General features: G+C 35.9%; 1 protein-coding gene across 1 annotated transcript in view; it reads left to right on the forward strand.

Annotated features, from left to right (window-relative positions):
- CLSTN2 (calsyntenin 2) overlaps positions 1-25,918 on the forward strand; it is a 221,769-nt gene that overhangs the window by 161,759 nt on the left and 34,092 nt on the right. The window contains exons 6-7 of the mRNA XM_065639801.1: positions 2,850-3,098; positions 3,692-3,813. Coding sequence (XP_065495873.1) covers positions 2,850-3,098; positions 3,692-3,813 — 371 coding nt within the window. The remainder of the gene's footprint in view (positions 1-2,849; positions 3,099-3,691; positions 3,814-25,918) is intronic.

The raw sequence follows: 25,918 nt of genomic DNA on the forward strand, positions 1-25,918 counted from the left end.
AAAAAATAAAGAGTGTATAAAAGACACAATTGGACTGCAAAAACATACCCAGAATAAGTCTCACTTAAAAAAAAAAAAAAGAAAAGAAAAAAAAAATCAATGAAGTGGCCTAGAATATGGTGGAAAGATGACTATGGTGCTTTCCTCTTTCCCTCTACATTTAGATAAAATAGAAAATAATGGGCTTGCTGATTCTCGCATATGGCAGATGGGAAACTGAAATAAGAAACACTGAGTATCAGATCTAAGGCCATGCTCTAGCTAAGATGGTAGATCCTGCCCTCTCTCCTGTATCCTGGGTTGTGTAGCTTTGCAGGAGGCTCAATTTGGGCTCCGTTTTATTTGGGTGGTTTGCTTCCAGCTAAGCTAACAGCCTGATCCAGTTTGGCAAGCAGCAGCAGTATGTGCTTAACCTGGCACAAATTTGCAGTAGGAACATGAAGGCTGGGAAAGAAGGTGGGGCCAGCTCTCTAAGTTGCTTGTGAAAAGGAGCACTTGAATAGGCAAGGACTACATCAGGGGTCTCGGTCCAAAACTGTGTTCGATGCAGTGGCTCCTGCATTATTCTGGAAGCATTTTAGAAGAAAAGGGCATAAGCCCCTACATTTTGGAAGGGCACTGGTCCAGGCGCATGACAAGGCTTCTGGGATGACCTCCAGATACATCCTCTTTGTGTTGCTCCAGGTCTGTGTATGTACATGGCTGAGCAGCTTGGGATGCTGGTTGAATCTGTTAGGATTGAAACAGTATGATTTCTTCCAACTAAATCTCCCAAGCACATAATCCAATAGTTGTTCTCAGGGCAGGATTAATACACACTAACAGGATGAGGCTCCAGAGTAACCCATAAATCTGCATAAAAGATGGACAGATAAAGTAGAACTTGTTGAGCTTGGTACCAAAGTGCTCTTACACAAGCCTGACATTAAGTTGGGAAAATAAGGTAGTTTACTTAAGCACCTTGCTGAATCAGGGTTTAACAAGTAGTTAAACAGTATTCAAGAAGTAATTGCACAATGCCCTCAGACATATGGTGTGAATTTTCGGGTTGTCCTGTGCAGGGACAGGAGTTGGACTTGATGATCCTTGTGGGTCCCTTCCAACATATCTAAGCAATATGACTGACTTCCATTTTGGAATTTTCCCATAAATCCACTCTAGTGGAAAAATAGATCTTTCCAAATTTTTATGGCCAGAGTGGATAGTGAGGGATGAACATTTTTCTTTGAGCCCATAATGTACCCAATATAAGCATGTGCCCATTTAAAAGCATATTTAAAGCATTCAAAAGGAATTTGACCTATACCATGGTGCAAGCAATTTCTGTTCTTTCTCTAAGTTAAAAAAATACCATGAAAATTAACACAAAAGGAAACTGATTGAGAAAATTATGATTTTACTTGTGTTCTGTGAGAGTAATTTTATTATTTAGTGGCTTTAATTTAAAAAAAAAAAGTTTATCACAAATTGTGCCATCTGGACAAATTGAATTTGATGTATTCCTGTTGATAATGTCTGTGTATTAAGCAATGCAGGATGGCATAATATCCAGAATTAGAATTTATAAATTAAATACACTTTGTGCTCAAATTTTAAATGTGTAGGTATTAGGCTTGATATTACTATCACTTCAAAATAACCTCATTTTACAATAATAAGTTTTTGGAGAATTGTCTAAGAAATTCAGTCACTGAATTATGAATATTTTCATATCATTACTATGATGCTTTTTAAAAAATACATAGGATACAACTCCACACATTCTTGTCCTAAATTCTACACTCCTGCAGAGAGTTGGCATCTTTTTTCTCTCCTTGGATGCTGGAGGACAGTGGGATATCTTACTAGTTTGGGATTTTTTATTCAGTTTTGGTTTGTTCATGGTATTCTTACTTGACAAAGCATCAATAAGAATACAAAGATTGTTTGTCCTTTTTACTCTGGCAAGCACGCTTTCCAGTAAATGCTCTCTTTCACCAGCTGAGTAAAGGCTCTGGGTAGCTCATTACATGTTTTTAAAGCTGTCTGACAATTGTTAAGCTGCAAGAGAACACAGAACTGTAAACAATTGTGCTATTTTATCAGATCTTGGCACCACAGTGTTTTCCATTTCTGGGTTGTTCTTTTTTTCCAATTAATTCTAACAAACAAATACTGTGTAGCTGGGGACCACTTTGCTAATTATTTAGTTTTAGGTTGCGTGGGGTGGCTAGTGTGAATCGTGAGTACCACTTAAAAGTCTTAGATCTATCATTAGACAAGAACACATGGAGTTACAACTATTATGTATCTCTAGCAGCCAGCATTAAAGTGATATTATCTGGTTTAGGGTGAATACTCTGTACATATTGACATTCATACCAACGTTATTGTCAAAAACTATGGCTATCTACTGGACATGAGGAGACTTGTCCTACATTCATCCCCACTGTACTCTATTTTGCAACACGTCTTCCCCACATATCTCCATGCTGTCAGGGAGGAAGATGTAAAGATTCCCAGCTGGATGTAGAGAATTTGGTTTTAGTCTTAGCAGTTTTAGTCTTAGCATGTATTGAAATAACTGAAGAAATGTCATTAATGAATTTTTAGAAAACAATGAGAAGTTTCAAGAAAGATAACTTTAAAATATTTTCTGTAGTCTGTGCAATACATTTAATAATTTTTACTGGCTTACTATGGTCAGTATTACATAATGTGTATGTGATTTGACAGTGAAGCTAGTAGGACTGTTTGGGTAGTAAAAATAATCTAACAAGTGTGACTCAAACCCCTGACCTATATTAAATTAATCTTCACAGGTTTTTCATTAGTCTCTTATCATGTTATTCATTATATATCATTTGCAGGAGCTTCCTCAGGTGCCATTGACCTGTTACCATCTCCCAGTGCAACAACTAACTGGACAGCTGGGCTTCTTATGGATAACAATGACATGATTTTTAAATTTGATGGAAAGCAAGGAGCCAAAATCCCAGATGGAATAGTCCCAAAGAATTTAACTGATCAATTCACCATCACTCTGTGGATGAAACATGGTCCTAGTCCAGGATTAAGAGCTGAGAAAGAGACTATTCTCTGCAACTCTGACAAGACAGGTGAGTCTGTGTATTGAAAAAATGTTTGACAATGAGCATAACAAAGTTAGCAGAGTGTTACCTTCTCTCCTCATTTAATTTGGTCTGAAGAAAGAGTTGCTAATCTGGGATGATGCCACTCTAAGCATTGTTGACTTGATAACTTATTGAGGAGACTGATGTCTACCTGAATTTCAAGTGCTGGCTCTCAGATAATCTCTGTGAACACATCTATAGGAATTAATAGGAGTTGGTTGATATATATATATATATATATATATATTTTTTTTTTTTTTATGACTTAGATTGGGAAAATGAGTTCTAATTCTTCATTGAAGCTAGTTAGATTAAATATTGATTTGGATTTTATTTATCAGTTTGGACGTCATGCTCCCATAAACAAAACTGCTACAGAGTAATTCAGGAAGATGCCTACCACATGTGGCTTCCCTGAGAAACGTAATGATCCGTGATATTGAGAAAAGTCACTTCTTTTGGAGTTTTTCACTTGGTTGTTTTTTGTCTTTTACATGTATATTGCTTTCAAACACATTCACATAAACAAAAGTGTTGAGGACAGTTCAGATCACTGATTTATTTGTCCCTTCTTTCAGAGATGAACCGACACCACTACGCCCTGTACGTGCACAATTGCCGATTAGTGTTTCTGTTGCGCAAAGACTTTGACCAGGCTGACACCTTTCGTCCTGCGGAGTTCCACTGGAAACTGGATCAGGTACCTGTGGTTTTCTCTTATCTGCAACCCATCCTCCTCTCCATCCCCTCTAGAAATCACAGAGAACAACCTAAATCCTAGCATAATTGCTTTGGGAAATCAGAAGTCTATTGCAATTACGTTGCAACTTGTAACTGTTGTAACAACTTCTCACATCCTCTAATTGGGATCCACATCAAAAGAAATAAATGAGTTAACTTGGTTGAGTCATTTTATACAGTAGGTTTTTTAATTGGGTCATTTTAAACAGTAAGTAGGGGTTTATATTCTTCGGCAGTGGATAGAGACATGATATTGCATATAGTTCCCTAAAAGTTTTCCATTTATCATTAAAAAAAAAAATCTACTTTATCAGCACAATGGAAGTGTTGGAAACCTTTTCAATAAAGAGTGTGCTGACACACAGAAAGGCATTAGTAATAGATGGTAAATCTAATCTGCAGACTTTTACTTTCATCTGCTGTGCTGTGTGTAATTTCTCCTTATTATGAAGCGTATATCACCAGGAAATTATTATTAAAGAGATAAAAGTCGCCTTTCATAGACTTATTAATTCTAAGCAGGATAAGGATCATTTGGATCAAAGAAGACAGACTTCAGCAAAGTAGTATTTTCTCAAAGCAAGTTTCTTCATGTCTTTGAGTCCAAACTATGATATTGAAGATGTAGATATTGGAATGGTTACTTTCCTAATTCACCTTTGAGATGCATATAAAAAGATAATATTTGCCATGATTATCAGATTAATGTGGTAAGAAACTATGTGATGATCATAGTGCTTGCTTTCGTTTCCACTAACCGGCTTGGAATCAGTTTCTGCTGTACTTGATGTGGAATCTTAGAGTGTCTAGAAAGGGATAAATTTACATTTAATCATATTGAAAATTACGAGTCTTGAGTAACTGATGTCACCTCAGATAATGCTGTTCTGAGTGCTGAAGATGGATTTGTATTTCTAAGATATATACTAAGCATCTAATTTAATGATGATAATACAAAGTTTATGTAAAGTATTTTGACTCCAAATGCAATCAGTTTCTCTTCTATATCCTTACAATGAGAAAGGGCCAATTTCCTCTCAAAAAATGAAGTCTGTGTGTAACTTTTGTAACTTAGCCATGACAAAATACTCGGAAAATGTACTGTCAAAGATAATTTTCCATTGACAGGGGATGTATTTGATTGTGTGAAAAAACTTCCTTATCTCTATTACCATCTACAGTTACTTTATTCTTATTCTACTTTCTTCACATCACTTCCATACTTTTTAAAAAATAGACAGTAAAAATGGCATAAACTGGTAAGTATAGGAATGCTAACATCTTTCAATTTTTTTGTCTTATATAACAAAAAAGACAGTCTATCCTGTATTATCATTTTTTCATATCGAGCAAATTTTTATGTGTGATTAGCCTTGCACTGGAATTTGATTAGTATCTGTGTTATTGATGAGCAACATATACTCTTTATATTTCTATTTTGGCAGTACTATTTCCTTGCAAAAAGTGCTGTTCATCTCAGAAATCCACCTCTGGATGGTCTGTTGATTTGGGAAATCTGTGTGAATTTGAGGGTGCATTGTTTCAAATCAACATGCTAAGAGTGTGTGTATGTAACTAGTTAAGTGCTATTTTTTTTTTCTCTAACAAGGGATAAAGAATACCTTGGACACATTTACAGATTTTGTCTGAAATGAATAATCCTAGGGGAATATCACAAGCAGACAACTTCTCACATCTTCAGCTGGCATTTAATATCTCCTTGGAGATATTTTGAGATTCAGTCAGTTGTACCCAGAGTTATGCTTCTGGAGAGAAGTTAGTTTGTTGAGGCCACCTCAGCAAGAACATATACTAAAGACAGTCCAAAGCAGTGCTTGACGCATTAACTCTTTTAATTTCTACTGTTTGGTTCTAAAGTGTATATTTCATTGTCTGCCAGTACTGATTTGTGTAGTCTAAAATATGCTCCCAAATTGTAGCACTACAGAGAGGTTGAGTTGCAGTTGAACGCTGAAGGGAGCACCTTTCTAACTACTATTGAAAACTCCTATGTGATGGAAACTAGAGTCAGAAAATACTTTTTAGGTCTCATCATTCATTTCCTTTGCTTCAGCCACTGCCAATTGATTTCCACCGTGTATTTTCTACTGCTCTTTCTAGCTGAAAAGGAATTTAAGATTAAAGTGTAAATAAAGTTTGTCATGGATTGTATCACCAGACTTCCATGATGATTAATTTATATTATCGTGGTGATATTGTTGTAAGCTTTGTCATAAAGCAACCTGGTAATGATTGCTTCTTTACCTCTTCATTCATGCTTTATCTGGCCTATATGGTAGAGTAAATTAAAAGAAGCTGAAAATAAAACAAGTGTGAATAATAGGCTGGTAAGGAACTTACAAGCTTTTGAAGACAAGACAGAAATTTTCACTTCAAAGTAATTACACCAGCTTCCAACTATCTACCTAGAATGGTCTACCTTAGACCATTGCATGTTTAGATACTGAAATAGCTCTGGAAATCTCACCTTCAGAGCTGTTTGTTCTGTAGTAGCAGATCCTCAGATTCCTTGGGCTTTTAAACTCTATCTCAGTGTTGTACAGTTCTCACTGTCTGCACAGTGACCCAGGACGCTGTAGACAGCATTGCATACATGACTCTGGAAGACAATTCAAAAGTTGGTACCAAGCACAGCCATAGTGGAGTAAAATGTGGTAGAGTACTTTATTGCTGAGCTTGCTTTATGATTGTGATAACAATCCATAGCTTGTTTTTGCTGAAAGGAATCCGATGACCTTGGAATAAGGTGGAGAATAAACTAGTGAAATCATTTATCATTCTTATTTCAGAGCAGTAAAATTTATTATACCAGCTGCGTTGACCTCTACGTAGTCCACAAGACTTCCAAGGCACTGACCAAGAAAGTGAGCTTATTGTCATTCCAAATTTAATTAATTCTCTAGATCTTGTTTCTGTGGCGGGTGGCACGCATCTTAGTTGCAGGCTCCATTCTCGGTGGAATAAAAGGAGTCCTGTAACATTTTATACAGCCAGGCCTGAGCAGTGCATCCGAAGCCTTGCCATGGAGCACAGCCATCTTAGCTGCCATGCACAGCAAGCATCTGAAACCTCCCCACAGTGGCTCCCAAGCTAGCTCTGGAAAGGTTGTGTCTTTAAGTGAGTCCATCAGCCTTAGGATTTATTTTCAGCATGGCTTTCAGTGTATTTAGCCCTATTTGTTACAATAAAATTAATGGACTTTGCTAAGCTATTTTTTTCCTTATTGTGCTGAGGATGCATGACCTGAGAGTGCCATAACCCTGGGCATACGTGCCTTTAGTATTGAACTGCTAACACATGAGTATGTCTGCAAAAAGTGCTAATAATCAGAGGTAACAAACTTTGAACTGAAGGTATCCTTGTTACTTATAAGAAACATGGGAAAAAATAATTTGGTGTAGTTTTTTTTTTTTCTCCCACTTTCATCCTTTTGGAAATTAACTGTCTTAGTAGTGAGAGAATCTATTAGTAGTAATCTGGAAGAAAAGGTTTTGAAAAAACCATGTTAAAGAGAATCAGTGTCAAGTCTCTCATGCCTGCTCAGTAAGAAAACCTGCATGGTTTTCCCAAACATCTGCAATCGCTGCCCGATTAGAGGTGGTTTCTTCCTTTTACTTATTCCCATTTCCCTGGAAGTGCAGGTGTTTTCTTTGTTTCAGAACCATAACCCTTTTTCTGAGTTTCCCGCGCAAAGGTTTCAGCTGAGTATCTTGATGTGTTTGTCAACTTTTTAATCATTTATTTTCTCACACTTAACTATAAGACACTCTTTAAACCTGAGCACGTATTACAAAAAGTTTTGCAGTCTAGTCTTCTCACTTATTTTTCTTTCAATGCAGAGACATTTCCAAAAGCACTTATGGGGGCTCTGTTAGCAACTCTGTTGTAAAGGTTCAAATTAAGGCCCCTTCCTCTCATTGTCATCCACAGGAAAATCTTTTGATCCTCGAATTTCTGCTGTAAGTAGTGACAATTCTTGTGTGTTCCCCATTTCTGGTTAATATAGTGAGAACTCTCTCCCTCAATTTCTATGCAGTTTAGCTGCTGTTTACTATAGTCCACACGGAACCAAATCAAAATAGTAGTTTGAATAATGAACCAGGGCATTAAAGCCTTTGGTGACAGTGGAAAACATAACATTAAAAAGGACAATGCACAGCGTATTTCACGCTCCATTCATCAAAGATATTACATTTCTCATACTAATATTGAGGATAATCAAGTCAAGAGGTATTTTTCCTTTCCCTAAATCAACAGAATAGGAACATTTTTTTGAGATGGAGAAGGCATCTTAGCCAGGGATGAAGATTTTTTTTCATGTACTTGTTTTTATTCACAATGGGAAATTATTTTCTGTTTTATACCAATGTTATCATCCTGAAAATAGTCTTCTAGCCCACAGGCAAAATTGGTATTGATCCTCTTAAAAAACAGGGAATACACTGCATGATCTGGAGCCATTCTAAGTCAGCAAAAAATAGATAAATATGCAGAAAGTTATTGTTTCTTTTCTAAGATGAGACAAATTGCTTTGAATAACCCAAGATAAGCCTGCAGTTCTTTTCATTGTGGAAAAGCCCTGACAATTATTTTCATAATAGGAAATAGAGAGGTTTAGATAAATCTGAGCATGATGCATTCTATCTTTGTGCATGCACATAGATGATGGATAGAAGCAGGGCCTCTATTTGCATTTAACCACACAATAGGGTCTTCCACCTCTAGAAAACAGTCTTGTCCTATCAAGCCCTTCATTTCCATTTACTTTTTAAAATAAGCTACTGTGCAGGGACATGATAGAGCAGGAACTGACTTTTGAAGAAATGTATGTTACATGATAAGAGGACAAAATGAAAGGGATTTGGTATCTGCACCTTTTCTTAGTTAAATTAGCTATTTCCATTAAATTACAGCATTTATGCGTGAAAGTTCTTCTTATATGCTGGACTTTTAGAAATTGCTGTGTTTTAGTTTTGAGAAGACAACCATTCACATTACAAAAGCGCTAGTGGCCTCCTTCTTGAGAGAGTCAGAAAGGAAGAAAATGAGTGAATATTTATGGCAAAGCACACAGCATTTTCGGTTCTGGAGGGTTAAGGGTACACGGAGGGGATAGGATGGCACAAGCTTTCATCTTCTCGGTGCATTGTGTTTCACCTCTAGATAAAAGACCTCAGGCTTGTTAGTCCTATGCTTTCCAACATGATGCCCAACTGAAAGTCAGCCTTTTTTTTTTTTTTTTTTTTTACAGTGGCATCTAGTTGTTAATTTTTACTTGAAGCTCAAAAGAGTTTCTTATGCTCTTAATCACTTCTTTTACAAATTGATATGCAAACCTGCACTGCTTTATGCATACATATTTAATAAAATTACAAAAAGAAATAAGTTAGGTGTTTTCCTACAGAGCCAGTAAGAGAGGAATGATAAATGAATCATGTTGCAACGGAGATGAAATAATTTCAGGACCTAAAAAGTCTTTGCAGCATGCACAGCACCCCAAGTGTCTTATAGTCTTGTCTGTTCTGGCACAATTTATTTACCAGTTTCCATCTTTAAATGCTATTTTTATGAATTTTTATTCAGCATCTTGCTTCAAAACAGCTTTTGCTAGCACAAGGATGAGTCAGCAGTGCTGATAAAAGTCAATAATACTCTCTGAGACTCCAGTCGAAACAAGCTTGTTTCATATATATATTTTAATGCCACTGCAGAATCACTGCTAATAACAAAATCTTGACAAAGAAATCAGAGTAGCTGTCAAGAACTTGCTTTATGACATATAAAAATTCCTTTGGGCTAGGTCTGAAGTAGTCTTCCCTAAAAATTGGCCTGGTTTTGTGCATTTCTGATTTCTGCAGTCCAGCCCAGTGTGACATGCAGTGACTGCTCTGTGCTTCTGTAAAACTTCTATGAACCTTAAGGAGCAACTGAGCTGCTTGCAGAAAATAGTTTAGAATTCCTCTATTTGCATTTACTTGGAATTATTTGGACATATTTCTGTGTATTTGTATTCTGCATGTTGCAGTTTTCTTATTTTTCTGGCTGTGACAGTTTCATTATATGGTATAGGATTTTCAGACTAGTTCATGCTGGCCTACTGTTCTCAAAGATTTAAGATGAGCTAGGTTGACTCCTCTGAAAATAGTACCTATTATGTGTCCTCTTTCACTTCTTACTTACACGAAAAACTGTTATTCATGTACGTAGTTATGCTTGTTACCAGTTAGGACGGTTGCAAGCAGCAAGCCCTACAGACCCTGCACTGCAACACCAAAAAAACCCCAAAACAACAACAACAAACAGACAAACAAACAAAACACCAGGAAAGAAATCCTGTAAGAAATGAAAAAGTATTTCAAAATAGCTATAGCACCGTGAATTAATGGGAAGTATGACGTTCTTGAAGCTTACTGTGGGAAGGCCCCCAAATCAATTTAATTTCTTACATAGAGAACATCTCAATATTGAGTTATTAATATGACTGCAAAAGCCGGATTCAAGTGTCTGTTAACTTGCCTTGTTTCTACAGTACTCTGGGAACTCTAGAAATATAAAGCCTAGAACAGAAATTCCCAATCAAGCTATGCATGTGAAGGCGAATAGTCACATTTGTTTTCTTATTTATTGGCTGGTTTTAATATTTATATCTTACACTGTCCCAGATTTATCAGTTATGCCACCAGAGTTTGCATGAAACATGCACAAAGTGTTTTGAAAATGTTGCTGAAGAGGAAGATCTGTTGGGCAATTTCCTAGGGCCTCTATGTTTATCTTTCAAGAAAAGCAGGTTGGCTTTGGAGCATTCAGGCAGTGTTTGAAGTATTTCAGAAAGGCAGGACTGACATCTTTATCTTTCCAAATGTAGGTTAGGCGATAAATAGTGTGTGTTATGAATAAATATGGGTTCATTTCTCTATGTTTATTCCAGCCATGGAGCCATGGTTTCTGGATGTCTGCAGTTCAGGAAGAAAGCTTGGTGGTGTTTTTCCATTTACTTACTTTCCACATCTGGATAACCTCTTGGCAATAGCAAAGCCTAGAAATGCATATGTTTAAGGACATGATGAACAATTACGTAAAAATGCAGAACTGAGCAGCTTTCTAGTTACACAGTTAAAAAATAGAGTGCTGCCTAACTATAGTCATCACGTGTTACTGAGCTGACACACTTCCATGATGCAATTTAGCAAAAAGAAAGGTGGATTATAATAGAATTATTTCATCATGAACAAACTATAGATCTAATTTACTAAGACACATTGAATTTACAGCATAACAGCACAAAGACATGTTGCAGCTACAGTACATAATCAGGGCTTTCAGGTGCTTTATCTGTCAGTATGATTAAGCAATTTTGTTATTTAAAGCTGTAATTAAGCCGTCCATATTTTTGAGACCTACTGTGAAAATAAGTATTACACATTATGAGTTTCAAGGCTACAAAAGCAACTCATAGCCTGTGTGAAAACTAGTTTGCAAACTCTTAGGCTTCACTGCAGCATTGTCACAATGCAAGAGTGAATATACATTGTATAGCAAGATTATTATTTGGAAGCATTTATTATCTTGCATCGAATAAGACAAGAAAAAAATCATTGTTCCGGGATTTTTTTCACTGTGCTATGGGAATGCTATATGTGACACATAATTTTTTCATGAAGCTCATCATTGATTATTGAAGCCCATACAGCCACAGGGTGTGCGGGTGGTTACACTGCAGTTTGGTGACTGTGTGAAAGACACCTCCAGGAGTGCATTTCCCTGAGGTTAATGGAGTCTTTTCTTATGGAATTGAGGTTGGTAGACGGCAGGAAATAGCACCCAAAGCAGAATTAATGGCAAGAGGAAGTCATTTGCACTGTTCAAGAACAGCTGCTGGTTACAGAAGACCACAATAATAATAGTGTGAAATTCTGGGAAATGAAACAAAATGATAAATCACAATATGGTCAGATTCCAGTAAACTCAGTCTACCACGCTTAGCAAACTGAATAGAAATCTTCCTATTGTATTGTTGTCCATAAATCAAATTTGTTATTAGACTAGGAAACTGAAGCTTACAGAAATCACATTCTTTGCTACTGAAATGTGCATTAGAATGGAACTAGAACTTGATCTACTAATCTTCACTTTTTATATTTTACCCATTAAATTTTATTTTCCTGTATTTATTATTCAGATTATAGTGGATGTACTTGGTGCAACCTTGGCAGAGTGAGATGGACTTTATATGTCCTCTTAAAATTCCTTCCAGCCTTCTTATGTGTGACTCTCTCTCTAATTAATGACTAATATTTTAAAAATATATTATTAGGGTTGCTAATAGCTTAATGAAACTTATATCAGTAATTTGCCATGTTGAAGTGACCATATTAATAACTCCACTCTTAAGACTCTAGGAGACACTTAACTTTAGTATGGATTTGTCAGTTCTCATTATACCACCTCCCTAGATCATCAAAACCAATTTTCTTATTTACAGAACTCTTGGGATGTATTAGGAATGGCTGTGGTGGGTAAACCAAATGTTTATGATTTACATGATTTTGAAGAAAGATCAATTTCACTTTTCACAAAGAGCTCTACTTTTTTTAAGATATTGACTGTCTTAAGACACAGATTTAAAAAACACTTTCTATATTCACCAGACTTTCAGGAGAATTGGTATCTATTGGCTGTATTGATCTATTATGATCTTAGTGGGCTTATTTGCTGCAGAAAGGAAAAAAATCGTGAGGGCTGCACTAAGCATCTGCAAAGTTTATAAGCCCGTGCCTCCACTAGTGTGAATCTGCCCTGTTCTTCTCAATGCAACTGCTACTGCACTGTCTGAGAATCTAAACCTTTGCTTTCTCACCCAACAAACAGATGCTCTGTAATAATAAAGGGAATGTCAGCTGCTTTTAAATAAGGTCAGGATAACTGTGAAGTTTTTTAATTCAATGCCACCAATTAGAAATGAAGTCTTCAAAATGTGCTTGTATCTGTGAGCTTTGCCAGAGCGTGACAGAGCCAGGATTACTTAAAAATTTAACATTAACCAGTATGTCAGCCCTGATTATGTTACAAATAACTGTGAATCCATTTATAGTCTAGTAATATTATTAGTGCTGGCTAGAAAATGGAAATCCTTAGGAATAATTTTGTGTCTTAAAAGCTTTTTTTACTTTAAAGTCACAAATTCTTTGTAAGCAGGAAATGAACCCTGCAGAAGCTGCCTAGGCAGGCAAAAGCAGGATCCTCGCTTGAATTTTCCATTAGCAGAAATTGTTTTCCAATGAAACCGTAAGTTTCTAAGTGCAACCTTAAGTTAAAAACTGCAACTGTATTGAATCAGAATTTCAGAAAAATTACTGTCATGCTTTAGTGTCATTATTGGTAGCTGTAATATTTGTATTCGTATTAGGGGTTTTTTTAGCATTTGCATATTAAAGTCATAAAAATCCTACATCGGCAAGTAAATTTCCAAAACAAAACATTACTATGACATATCTGTTGCACAAAGTTCTACTGTCATGTTATAGCATGCCTTCCAAGTTTTAAAGTGTTCTCACAGCAGCCAGTTAAGTTCCTAATTTACTCATGCCTGCTCAACTAGACTAAAAGCTTCAGGCTAATAGCACACAGATCTTCTAAGCCCTGAGCTAGTGTTCTTCCAAATGGATGATTAATGGTATTCAAGAGGCTAAAGAATTTGACTGCATTTTTTTCAAGCAGTTAGTCAGAATTCAGGGTCTCGCTTACAATGATTGGTTTTTTTCCAAGCTTACAATGATTGTTTTATTACAAATCCAGCCTTTTCCCTTTCAATTTGTTTACGCCAATTAACCTGTGGACTCAAATTTGTTCAGAGCAATTTACTGTGGCTGTTGTAATGGGATACGCAGCGTGTATGGCATTTTTTTTATTCTTTGCATAAGTGGCCCCAAGCTCTGTCTCACTGAGGAGTCTCTGCTGACGTCATTGGATCTGGACACGCTCCCAAGTGAGGGTTTGCTGTAGTGCTTCGTGGCCACCACAGAGACTCTGATTTCAAATTCAGTCTTCATCTTCCGCGTTCTGAACATTTAACTGAATGTGGCTGATTTAATGAAGATTCTTGCAGTAACTTATCACCCAGAGCTCAGCTAAAGTAAATAGAAGAAGAATAGGGATCACAGTTAAGTGTATTACAATTCAAACAGAAAATGTTTTTATTAATCTAACTCTAGTGTGTATGTGATAGAAGACCATACTACTTTGTATGCAGAAGTAACAGGAAACTTCCACTTTCCTTCAGATAACTGCAATAGGAGACCTTTCTGAATGTCATACTTGGATTCCTTGCAGTACTGTTCTTCTGTTCCTCGACTGTCACTTTCTAGATGAAGTGAACTAATTGTGGTTTGATTTCGGAAATACACACCCCTGAGCTGGCATACTGTTTACCTAAAGACTTCTCTTGAAGTATTTAAACAGTTGCAGTGGTATTAATTAAACTGTCCACATGCTTACATATAAAAGCTGTTCTAATTTGAAGTCTTGATTGCAATTTTCATACGTGTTAAGCAGTTTGTTTTGTTTAGGAATTTAGGCATCAAGAGTCAGCCCAGAAAAAAATCTGCACCTGCATTAAACACCAGCTAATTAAAACACAACCATGCCCCTCTCCCCACCTTTCAGTTTTGTGTTACACATAGCAATGGCTTGGAATTATGGAATCATATTTAGACCGGTAGAGTCTTACAAGAGAGGGTTTTCTGCAAGGTTTTTAATTGCTTGCCTTGGAAGCTTTCAGGGAAAGAGTAAAGTCTGTTTAGTTGTTCACCACACAGCTTTTCATAAAGAAATGTCAAAAAACTTTTAATAGATGCCTCTTTCCTCATGACCTCAACAGCTGGGGGACTAGCCATCTTTTCCACATTTGAAAACCTTTTGCAGTCCTTCAAGCCAATGAATCAGTTCCTGATATATACATGGACTAAGGTATACTAGAGTCATCCACCATCCTTTAAAATTATGTAGGCTCCAGTACCTTATTCCTACTTTAATTCCTAAATTTTGTTTGCTTTAAATGAAGTAACATTTGCTTGATAATTTGAAAGAAAATATCAACAATGCAATATTTTGTGAAATTTGCACACTAAGTGTATTGGGTTCTGCTAGAAATGTCTGAGTTCCAAGTTGTAGAGGTGCTACTTTTAAGCTTTGGTATGCAAAACAGTTTATCTGTCCGACTGCAATTGATATGACTTCTGTGAAAAACATCACCCTTGAATTTCATGCCTTCAAAAATCCTGTCTATTAGTTTCCAATTTCATCATACCTCTGCTAGCAGCAGAAATATTCAGGTACTTATACTTTAAGGGCATCTTAGAATAATTATTTATTGTAAGCTGAAATAGTAGTTTAATAGGACAGATGAGTGCTGAGTAGTCAGTTGCAGAGTATCTGTATCTGAGCTGAAGACATACAGGTTTTTTTTCACAGTTATATTTTGAAATATAAGCGATCATAGAAAATTTTTTGAAGTTTGATTTTATTGTTATAATTTCCAAATTTCAGTTATTTAATTATCAGCTGAGACAACTAAGTGAAAGCTTTACTACCTTGAATTATCTGCACAATCTTTTGATGTATCATATGTATTTCTATGCATTGGGAACGAAGATTGTCTAGAGTACCAGAGGATGAAACCTGTATGACTTCATGCATTAATGGTGTCTTAAACTTATATCCATAACATCAAAATCGGAACACAAGTCTTTTCTAGTAGACAGAAGAAATGCAAATGTTGCTTTTCTGTAATTTTTTTCAATATGCTGTACTCTAAATTTGAATTACGTTATTAATTTGTACAGTCAGGTATGCTGTTCTCTTAACCTAAGCAGCAACGGGAACGCTACCCAAAAATGAACCATGCCTGTGCCCCAAAGAATTGCCTTTTCTCCGATAAGAAGTTAGGTATGCTTTCAGCCGTGATTTGGGTATGACAGCTGTAGTGTAAATGTGGTTTCTGACAAAGTGCATCCTGTCTTCACACCCCTCTGACATGTTTAGTCACCATGAGGAAACACTTGATATACAAGCCCTTTCAGGAGCTTCAGAGTCTTTTCTTGTAGAGCTAAAATGTGAGAGGATAAAAAGTGTTCAGTGAAAAAATAGTACTCAAAGTATGACGAAGCATCTTCTGAATCATAAACTTTAAGAGTAAGATTAAATGTTAGAGAGAAAAAAAGAAATCTCAAAAGGAGATACAGATCTCCTCTACACACTTCCAGGGTACAGATAGACAATGAATACAGGGCTACATATCAAAATATGTATTTCACATATATTATTGGGGTTTAAAATTATGTTTTCATAAAAGGCAAACCTGATTTTTTTTAAAAAAAGCAAGTCTTATTTTATAGTAATGGTTACATTGCCACCCATTAATATCTGTAAGTCTGCTACTTATCTGAGTAAAAGGGAGAGGGAGGCATTTTTGTGTGAACTTTATTTCCATAAAGTTTTCCGTGCAAAATTATCAAAAAACTCAGCCATCTCACATAATTTTTGTTCGCAGCATAGAAATTAGGTTTCAGAAAGAACACGAGTCCACTCATTTCCTGTGCAATGGTATAAAGTAGCTCAGGCTTGGTGGTGCGACAGTGGATATTAATACAAACGAAGCAGAGCATTCACTAGCCTTGGGCAAGTAAAATAAATTCTGAGAAACATGTAAATTGTGAGATACTTGGGTCTCATTCTTTAGTATTTCAATTATTCTTCAGTTACTGACTGCAATCTACCTATAGGTCATGCTGTTCATACATAAACCTAATTCTGGTCTCAGTTTCATTGTTTAGAAGGAAGATAAAAGGTCATACAACTGAAAATGTGTCTCATGCATGCAGAATTCCCAATTTTCATAGCTGTAGTGTATAAGGGGTGATGGAAGTTCTGTATCTAAGATTGGAATTGGACCTTGTGGGCCTTGGTTTTTGGAGTTATCTACATTTATTATGATTTATGGGATTTATGGTCTTGATAGCAATGGATAGGCTAAATCAGAAATCTTTGGGGCATTTTGGTATATAAGATGGATGATCCCTTTACAGCATCCAGGAAAATTACTGGCCAGAGTTACTTTTACTATTGATTTGGCTTACCTCTGTATGGTCAATTACATTTTAATATGTAATATTATTGGTGCATGACCACTTCATAGTCCTGTTTTTTCTTTATCCCTATCCCTTTATCCCTTAATCTGTTTTATAAATTATTTTTTAGGTTCAGCACTCTATATTTGAATGGGGGACAAATGAGTCCAGTCACTGAATGGAATGTAGCAGCAATCACTAAAATGGTGTTGTCCATCAGGAACTGATGAATACTTTACAAAAGAAGCAATGCACATTCAATCTAATCCTCTCTATGAGGAGTAGTACCTTTCAAAAAGCATAATGCTGGCTCCTGGATCTGACTGAGAGTATTGGAAGGTAGAAAAGTAGCAGAGAAACAGCAGGATGTGTTGAATATGAGGATCTCTGAATCATACAAGAGAGAAATACAGATGGAGATTTAGTTCCTGCAATGAAAACAAGAAAATGAAAAAACTACTGGAAGATGCAGAGGGATGTGGTGAGGAGACAAGGGAGGAAAAGGATGGTCAGAGATAGGAAGAAGGAGACATTTACTAGAGAAATTGGAGAGAAGAGAGGTTGATGCTGCCATACAAAAGTCTGTGCTTTGTTTCCAAAGAATGAATTTTTCCTGAAGAATCACATTATATAATTTTGGGGAAAGCAAACTGTACTTCTGAGATACCTGAGTAAAATGGAATAAGTTAGTATCTGCCATTCCTTCTCTTAATTGTGAAGTTGCTATTGGTAGCATCACAATAACATGAGGAGCAGAACTGCAGATAAATAGGCCCTTAGTTCTTTTTTGGTATTGAAGAAATAAAAAAGAAGTGTCAGATGGGTAGTTTCATTCTGAGGGATATTTTATTTTCAGAATTCTGCTGTGAGGGACAGAGTTTTCATCCCAAATTACCTTCTGACTCTGCCAAAGGTTCTAGGAGTGTTAAGAGGAAATATCTGCTTTTGTAAGTGTTCTGTATGAATTGGTTTGGGTCTATGATAAAATACTTTAGGGGAGCATATTGGACTTCTGTCCTCAATATTCAGATTTTGTTTTCCTCTTTTTTTCTTTTAAAAAAGTTATATACAATTTTGAAAACACCTGAACCATTTTTACCACCTTTTGGCAGACATAAAAACATGTATTTTTCAGTTGTGGGGGGTTTTTGTTTGTTTGTTTTCTGAAGAACCAATTGTCCCATTTCTAGCAATAGTAATTTTATTTTAGGAAAATGTCTGTAATCCAGCAGCCATTTTCCAATCAGTAAAATGGTGTTTCACAGGGAAAATTTCAGCCAGCTCAACTGTGAATAGATGTTTGAACTTTTAGATAATTAGTTTAATGATATCCATAAAAATTTTAGGGTTTGTGTAACACTGATATTGAAGTTTTCTTCCCACAGTCTATTTATTTCATGTCTCTAACATCCACCCAGAACTATTCTGGGATACAGGCCCTCAATCCTGACTTGTTTCCTCCCATAAAAGCACCGAGAACATGATTGTGATTCATACTGAAGAAAGCTACATGCTGACTAAATAACATTCTCCGGCAGTGTCACAAATATAATTGATACCTAATTACCTCTGGATGGTATGTAACATATAATCAGCCCATCTGCAAAGTGCCAGCTATGTAATTAAAGGCCCAGCACTTACCATGTCAGTAAAGAGCCTGTGCATAATATTTGGGTTGTACAATTTCCTGACTTATCTTTGAATATAAATACAGAAGCATGGATATACAACCATTCTTCACTTTACAGAAATTAAGGTAGCCAAATATGATTCATTGCCACCTTTTATCAGCAATAAAGACAAAACAGCATTTGTGTTTCTCTGCATTATGTGCTGATTACCTGCTGGAACTGAAGTAAATACAACATTAATGTGTATGGGGAAGGAGCATCTATTTCTTACATGCCTTTCTGCAGTTATAGCTACCTCTATCTCAGACTAGAGCAATATTCAAAATTACTATAGTAGTGGGCTCCCATCTGAATAACACTAAGTGATTCTCTGGAGATATGTGAGAGTTGTGTAAGAGCAGGAATTCTTTTATCTCTGATTTGCACTGTGCACCTTCAACACGGCAAATATCTTTCAAGTAAATCACCTTCCCAAAATGTGGAAATTGTCAAAGGGTGTTTAACGCCTATGTCAGCTCTCTCTTCCTTTGCTGAGCTAGTTTAAAGCAACCCTTGCAAGCAGTGTCAACGCTTCCTTCAGAGATAGCAAGCCTTTGAAGAGGGATTTGCTTCAAAGAGCCAGCGGTACCATTTTCAGCAGCAGAGAGGTCATTAGCCCAGGGGGTACTCTGGTGGGCTTTTTTTCTGTGTGCAGAATACCCAGGAATTGCGTTATTTTCCTGGTGGTAGGCAAGAACTGAGGTATCAAGACTGGATATTCATTTCATGAATGAGAAATAGCACATAGCACTTCCTGTGGGATTTGAATAGATAAAGGGGACTTGAGTGCTTTGGTTTAACGAAGTGAGTGGTGCGTGTAGGTGGGAATGTGTGAGAGGGAGGAGACAGGAGACATCTTCAGAATCTGTTTTTCAGAGCTGAGCCCAAGTGCTTCCTATCAAAATCAAACATGCCATAACTAGCCCGTTTGCTTCATCTCTGGAGTCTAGTTTGCATTAATCACACTCTGCACCTTCATAACACGTCTAAATAACTGACTGAAACAAGCATTATATTTGTTCAGACACCAACAGCAAGGGAAGGATATATCATCCTATTTTGAACAGTGACAACCTCCTTTTTCTTAGTGCAACCTCCTTATGCTCAGAGAGAAAAAAGTAGATATTGAATACCCTTCAGGAGTATGGCCAGAAATCTCAGTCCTTGGAATAGCAGGCAGTCAAGATGCCTGACTTAAATGTAACCTTTAACATTTGAGTATTAGTATTTCAGCCAGTTTTTTGGAAAGCAAACTTAAAAAACCCCCCAGTAGATTAATATTTGAAAAGTAATTGCAAAGGTGGGAGGTCTTGTTTTGTATTAACACTCAATCTTTTTTTTTTCTTAATTAAGTATTATTAGCATACTGAAAAGTATTTTTTTGTCTTTTAGCAAATAATACATGTTTCAGGAGGCTCATTAAATGTGGTTTTCATTCAGCTTATGACCAGAACTCCATTTGCAGACCATACGCATTACTGAACCCTCTGAAGAGTGGGAAAAAACCAAGTTCATTGCAAATCTCTTAATAGAAATATCTGACAGGCAGAATCCCTGCACGTATCATCTGAGCAGAAGGCAGATCCCAGAGATAAGAAAAAGTGGTGTAAATTCCAGATAAGATTCAAAAATGAATGATGAGGCCTCATAAGTGAAATAAAGTGGGAGTTGTGCGTATGCTGTGTTGAAGTGGGAATAAACTCACAGACCAAAAGCTCATTTCAACTGTCTTCAAAGATAGTTTGCTCAAAAGCACACACTTCTTTTCAGTTTTGATTGTATGTCAATTTTAGAAAGGACATTAATAATGCAAGAATGTAAGACTAACACAATGTGGGCCTCAAGGTACATGAAAACATTATCCCTAATCTACTTAGTCTCTTCTCATTGATGTATTCATGATCATAATGTGTACCTTTTGGAAATAAAGGTTTCATGTTTTGTAAAAGCATTAATAGTCAAAATTCAAAAATTTAATTGAAAACTTCAATAAAATAGTGTCAAACAGATTTCATGTTTCAAACTATGAAACAAATGAGGTATTTGGGTATTTCAGTTAGGCAAGAGGTCAAAGGATCTGGCGTTTTTCATATTTTTTCCTTAATGTTATTTGTATTTGTTAAGTGATAATAATGTGTTCGGTTTGTGAATAATTCTCAAAGACACTATCTCCCTAAGCCTTTGCATTTTTTAATATCTGATCATATATATATACACATTTGCATATATAACATTTATAGAAGTTTCTGTAATTTAAAGAGATGTTTAACAGAAGATTTATACTGACAAATCAGAGTAGATCAATACCTGGCTTGTAAATAAATAAACAAATCATATAAGCTCTTTAAAGTTGGAGGCAGAAAATTAAGCTTGTAATGTTTATTCTGGGTAAGATTTTGGTCGTTCCTTTTATTCCTCAGATTCAGCTAGGTTAAAGGGTTGATTCAACTTGATTTAGAAAAATGTTGCCATGTTTCATTATTAGCTAGAAAGTGCATTCATCTCAAAATATTGATCATTCTTTCCATTTAGAAAGAAGCAGTTTCCCACCCTGATAGGACTAAAGAAATATTTTATTGAGCCTGACAAGCTGCAGTATTTCATGGTGGGAGGTGTAATGCCTCCTTCTTCCCTTTCTTTCCCTGCTTTGCACAGCAGTAGATTTCAAAGGGCAAATCTGTGCTGACGGCGGCCATGCTGCATTTCCAAAGTAAAGTTATTTGTGTTATCCTTAATAGTTTTACTTTTTCTTTTATACGTGCAGGTAACTAATTTGTGGAATGTTAGTATGGTCTGCAAATAATAGCAGTAACCACCATATTATCCGATAGATCTCAGAGCACCTTACAAAGATCATCAGCATAACTGTCCTCTTTAAAATGGGAAGCATTTGGGAAGCAGTGAGTGTGTCCAATGCTACTTTTAGTTTGTCTGCTAAAAAGGTATGAACGGGTCAGATGATCTTTTGCATAAAATTGTCAAAGAGCATAATTTAAGTTCCCATGTTAATAGAACTGGGATATTATAATTATTTTCATCCATAAATATTACATGTACAGGAACTGATCAAATGTTAATCTTTGTTTAAAAAAAAAAAGCCACATAGATTGCTTTTCTGGATTATCTTCTGGCTTTGGTAATAGGAGGAGCTTCCACTGGTCAAACAGAATTTTACAAAGAGTAAATTCTTCTTGTGCCAATACTGATTTCTTAAATGTACTTAAAACTTTTCCATGTAATTGTAAAGGGGCGAAAGGGAAGCTGATGGCTTATTTGAAAACAACATGAGGTTAGCCTTCCTCATTCTTGTCATAGTATTATTTAAGCACTTGTTAAAATTAATTTTAGACCGTAGCTCATATTACTGATGTGAAGAAAGTGGTAATTGTAGAACATGGACATATAGGGTAGCAATGACTTTGGTGGTTCGTTTTTTATTACTGACTTAGCACCACAAATTAGCTAGAAGCAAATAATGTGAACAATATTTAAAATTTCGTAAGTAGTCATTTTATAAATTGTTTGTTTTTAATACAGATTTGTGAGTCTTAGTAATAACATTCATAGTATGCAGTGTTTCAAATGGGTCCTAGTTCTCCTAAGTTTGATGGTATCCATTAATATTTTCTCCTGAAATACACGAAATATTTTTTTTCCCGTAAATTATTTGCTAAGACTCCTTATCTGCACATTTGGTGTATTTTTGAGCAGGAATTGCAGAGGAAATGTTATGTGGTCTCATACTGTTAGTGTATATTTAGGTTTGCATAGTATATATAGAGTTCCTGTCTCATGATGAATAGACCTCTTAGCCTTCTCTAAACTGAAAGCATTATGTGAATTTTCCCAGTAGTAATGCTACAACTATGGAAGCACCACACTTAAGCTATCTTTTGGCATTTGACTAACACTTGTCTAGTTTGAAAATTTGTGATAAGCATTACGTTAGAGTGAGAAGCCGAGAAAGGTTCTGTTGTTGTTGTTAGGGCTGCACATGGTATACTTAGATAATGCAAAGCTTTATTTTTTCCATTTTGCTGAAACGTGTTTGCAAAATTTTGTAATGGTTTAATGCTGTATACAGCTACATTAATTCTTGAGATTGAACTTCTGTTATTGTGTAATGAATGCAAACAGATGGTAAATGCATTTTTTTCAATCATACTGTGTGCTTGTTTTCAAGAGGTGAGATCAGTCTAGCGCAAGACACTAAATTGGGCCCTGCATTTTAACTGCCTGGTGTCACTAAATGAGCTTTAGAAGATTTTCTGTTGGTGAAGCCTGAGGAGACTGGAGGTGTCTTTGAAAGTCTTCAAGTAATATACTCTTTTCTATTGATTCCACGGAGGATTTAGCTACCTGTCTTATGAAGAGGAGACACTTAAAATGTACACCCAACTTCAACACCTAAATTAGATAAATGAAATCGCTGTCCCTTCCTCTAGCCCCCACGTGGTTTGTGACCTGTGTATTTATTTTTATAATCCATAAAGACAGGAGAGAAGGAGCTATAAAGTGTACAGGTCAAAAATATCATCACTGAATCAAAGAGGTTGGAAAGCACATAATTGGTCATAATTGGTTATGGTTGGATGAGTGTGAAAAGCTAAGCAGAAATTGCCAAGTTTAGGTGTGGGCAACAGAGTTTATCTACTTCTGTTAAACACTTCTATTTATATATTTATAGTTTATTCACCTTTTAATTTCCTGGTACTCTGTTGATGAATGAGTGTGCAATTCAAAAATATTAATCTGAGTATCTTTAACGAAAAATCTTTTGGTTTAGTAAGGACCCGGGATTTTAAAAGACTCGGTGATCTTGTGACCTATGGACAAATTTTGACTTTCTTTTGAGATTTACAGAAGTTTTGTGTTGTCAGGAATATCAGGCATAAAACCTCAACTGGATGCTGTATAAGCCTCAAATTTGTGCAGTGTAACAGTTGGAAAACTAGTCAGAAGGAAAAGCCAGCATGCATAATTATCCTACAAAACTGACTTTGCACTCACAGCTGCTTGTGCTACTGATGTGCGGAGCTAATCCTGAGTACTTACTGTGGATTCTTTTGTTTTAATTTTCTGCCATGTTGTGTTTTATTTTGTTTTGGAAACAACTTCTGTGTAGAATGCACATGGAAAATATTGAATTTATGAAAGAACTGTATTGCTCCTAATTGAAGATTTTTAAGATTTTAGCCAGTGCTAAAGGAATATTTTATAAAATACTATGAAGAAATTCGGACGACCGTGGGCTTTTTTTTTCTACCATGAACGTTTTCTGATATCTGGTAGACTGTTCTTCCTTAAGAGGGCTGAAAACAAACCGGTTATCTAATACTCCTTTTATATCAGTAATTTCTGGCAAACATTTGGACTACTAAGTGCTGTTTGACAGTACATCAGAGTACTTTTCTGCCTTTTGGTAGCTCATGATTAAGTTACGTTAATTAATAGGAAAGAAAAAAAAAAAAGGAAAAAGTAAACTAACACTTACCAGTATGACTTAGTGCTCAGTAAAGCTTTCTGTTAAAGGCAATCAGTATTATAAGAACAAAGACCAGCCAAAATGGAGACCTTTTAAAATTATTTTTATTATTTAAACAACAGTGGAGGAAGTCACTAAATGCTTCTTTAACTGGTCTACTCACCTCCTGGCTTTCTAACTTCTGCTGAAGTCAGTGCTGCCTCCTTCATTGGGCATCAGTTTCTGAACGCCTATTTAGAAGGGAATATTGCTTCTGAAATAGGGTAGCACTTCTACTGCACCCATTATTTGTACTCTCATTTAAAGAGCACCCACAGCCTAGAAAGTTTGGAAAGAGGGATTGCCGAATTCAGAACACCGTCTTCAAATAATGCTCACTAGGCTTATTTACTTGAGGGAAAAATTTCCTTACTGATGGAAAATAATCAACATGTTACTTTCTAATCCGGTGACTATTTCTTTATGAGATCATTTTCACAGTTTATACAAAGTATTTTACCTTACATTCAGTACCAAGACTTTGTTACAAGGTAGCTGAAGGAATACCAATAATAGTTTTATTTAATAATATCGTTAACAGTTATCAGTTTTCTCTTAGCTATTTTCAACTTAATAGTTTAGTTTCAATTTCAGTCCAACTCAGTTATTAGATATTTCATTTCTGATAACTTTTTATAAATCTTTGAATGCTCTGATGATTTCTCTTTTTTTTAGCAGTTTTTAAATCTATTTGTCCTGATACAAGCTGTGAAAGTACCCTGAACTCTTTACAACTAGAATAAGAGACTCACAACTGTTGGAATACTATGAATTGATCTAAGAAAATATTCACATTGATATGAGCTGTTTGGGGTTTCTTCATTTTAATGATTATAACATGCTGAAATTTTGAAAACTATGTTCCCTCTATATTTTAAAACATTGGAAATCCATAAGTGTTCTGCAAACCTATTTTCAAATTTGCATCACTCTAGGTTGTAATAAGAAAAAACAAAGTCTGTTTGTGTACATATGCATATTTATATATATTATACATGTATATATGCACAACTAAAAGCTAGAAACTATGGAACTATTGAATTGGTTTTTACACATCCTTCCCCACCCACTCCACTCTCAATCCTACAGTAATGTAAAAGTCTTTATATATGGTATGGAGTAGCCTAGTCTCTTCTAAGAGTAAGGCAGAAGAAGGATGAATAGCCAGATATATTTCAGAGTAGCCTGGTTTCTGGTGGAAATGGTCCAGCAGTAATATTGTGCAAGATCTTATCAGGGGACTGCGAAATGAGCAGCTCAGAGAAGTCTTTGATTATTTTTTTCCCCTCCCTTCTTTTCCTACAGTTGATGAATATAGAGATTTACCATTAGATTTTTTAAACTCCTTTCAGTTTTTTTACTCTGAAGGCTGATTTGCAGATGACTCAAATGTCATATGTGGCTGGAATAAAGTTGGCTTCATTAAATGATGGAGTAATAGAGTAGATGTTGTGATTACAGAAGAGGGCACAGACTATTGCGATGGAAGTCAGTGATCTGCTCTGCCTGGCAGAATGCCAACAGCACGAGGGAGACTAAGAGAATCTGTCTTGCAAAGAGGTCAGTGCTACAATTAACATTCTCTCTCTAGCATATGGGGCAGGTAGTTTAGACAAAACCAGATAATAAACCCTGGAAAACTCAGAGTCACATATGTATATATTTAGCTCTTTTAAACTGAGGATGATACACAAATCAGAATAAAACTAAATTACAGTAATAAAA

The sequence above is a fragment of the Caloenas nicobarica genome, chromosome 8 (genome assembly GCF_036013445.1).
Source record: "Caloenas nicobarica isolate bCalNic1 chromosome 8, bCalNic1.hap1, whole genome shotgun sequence".
Classification (NCBI taxonomy): Eukaryota; Metazoa; Chordata; class Aves; order Columbiformes; family Columbidae; genus Caloenas; species Caloenas nicobarica.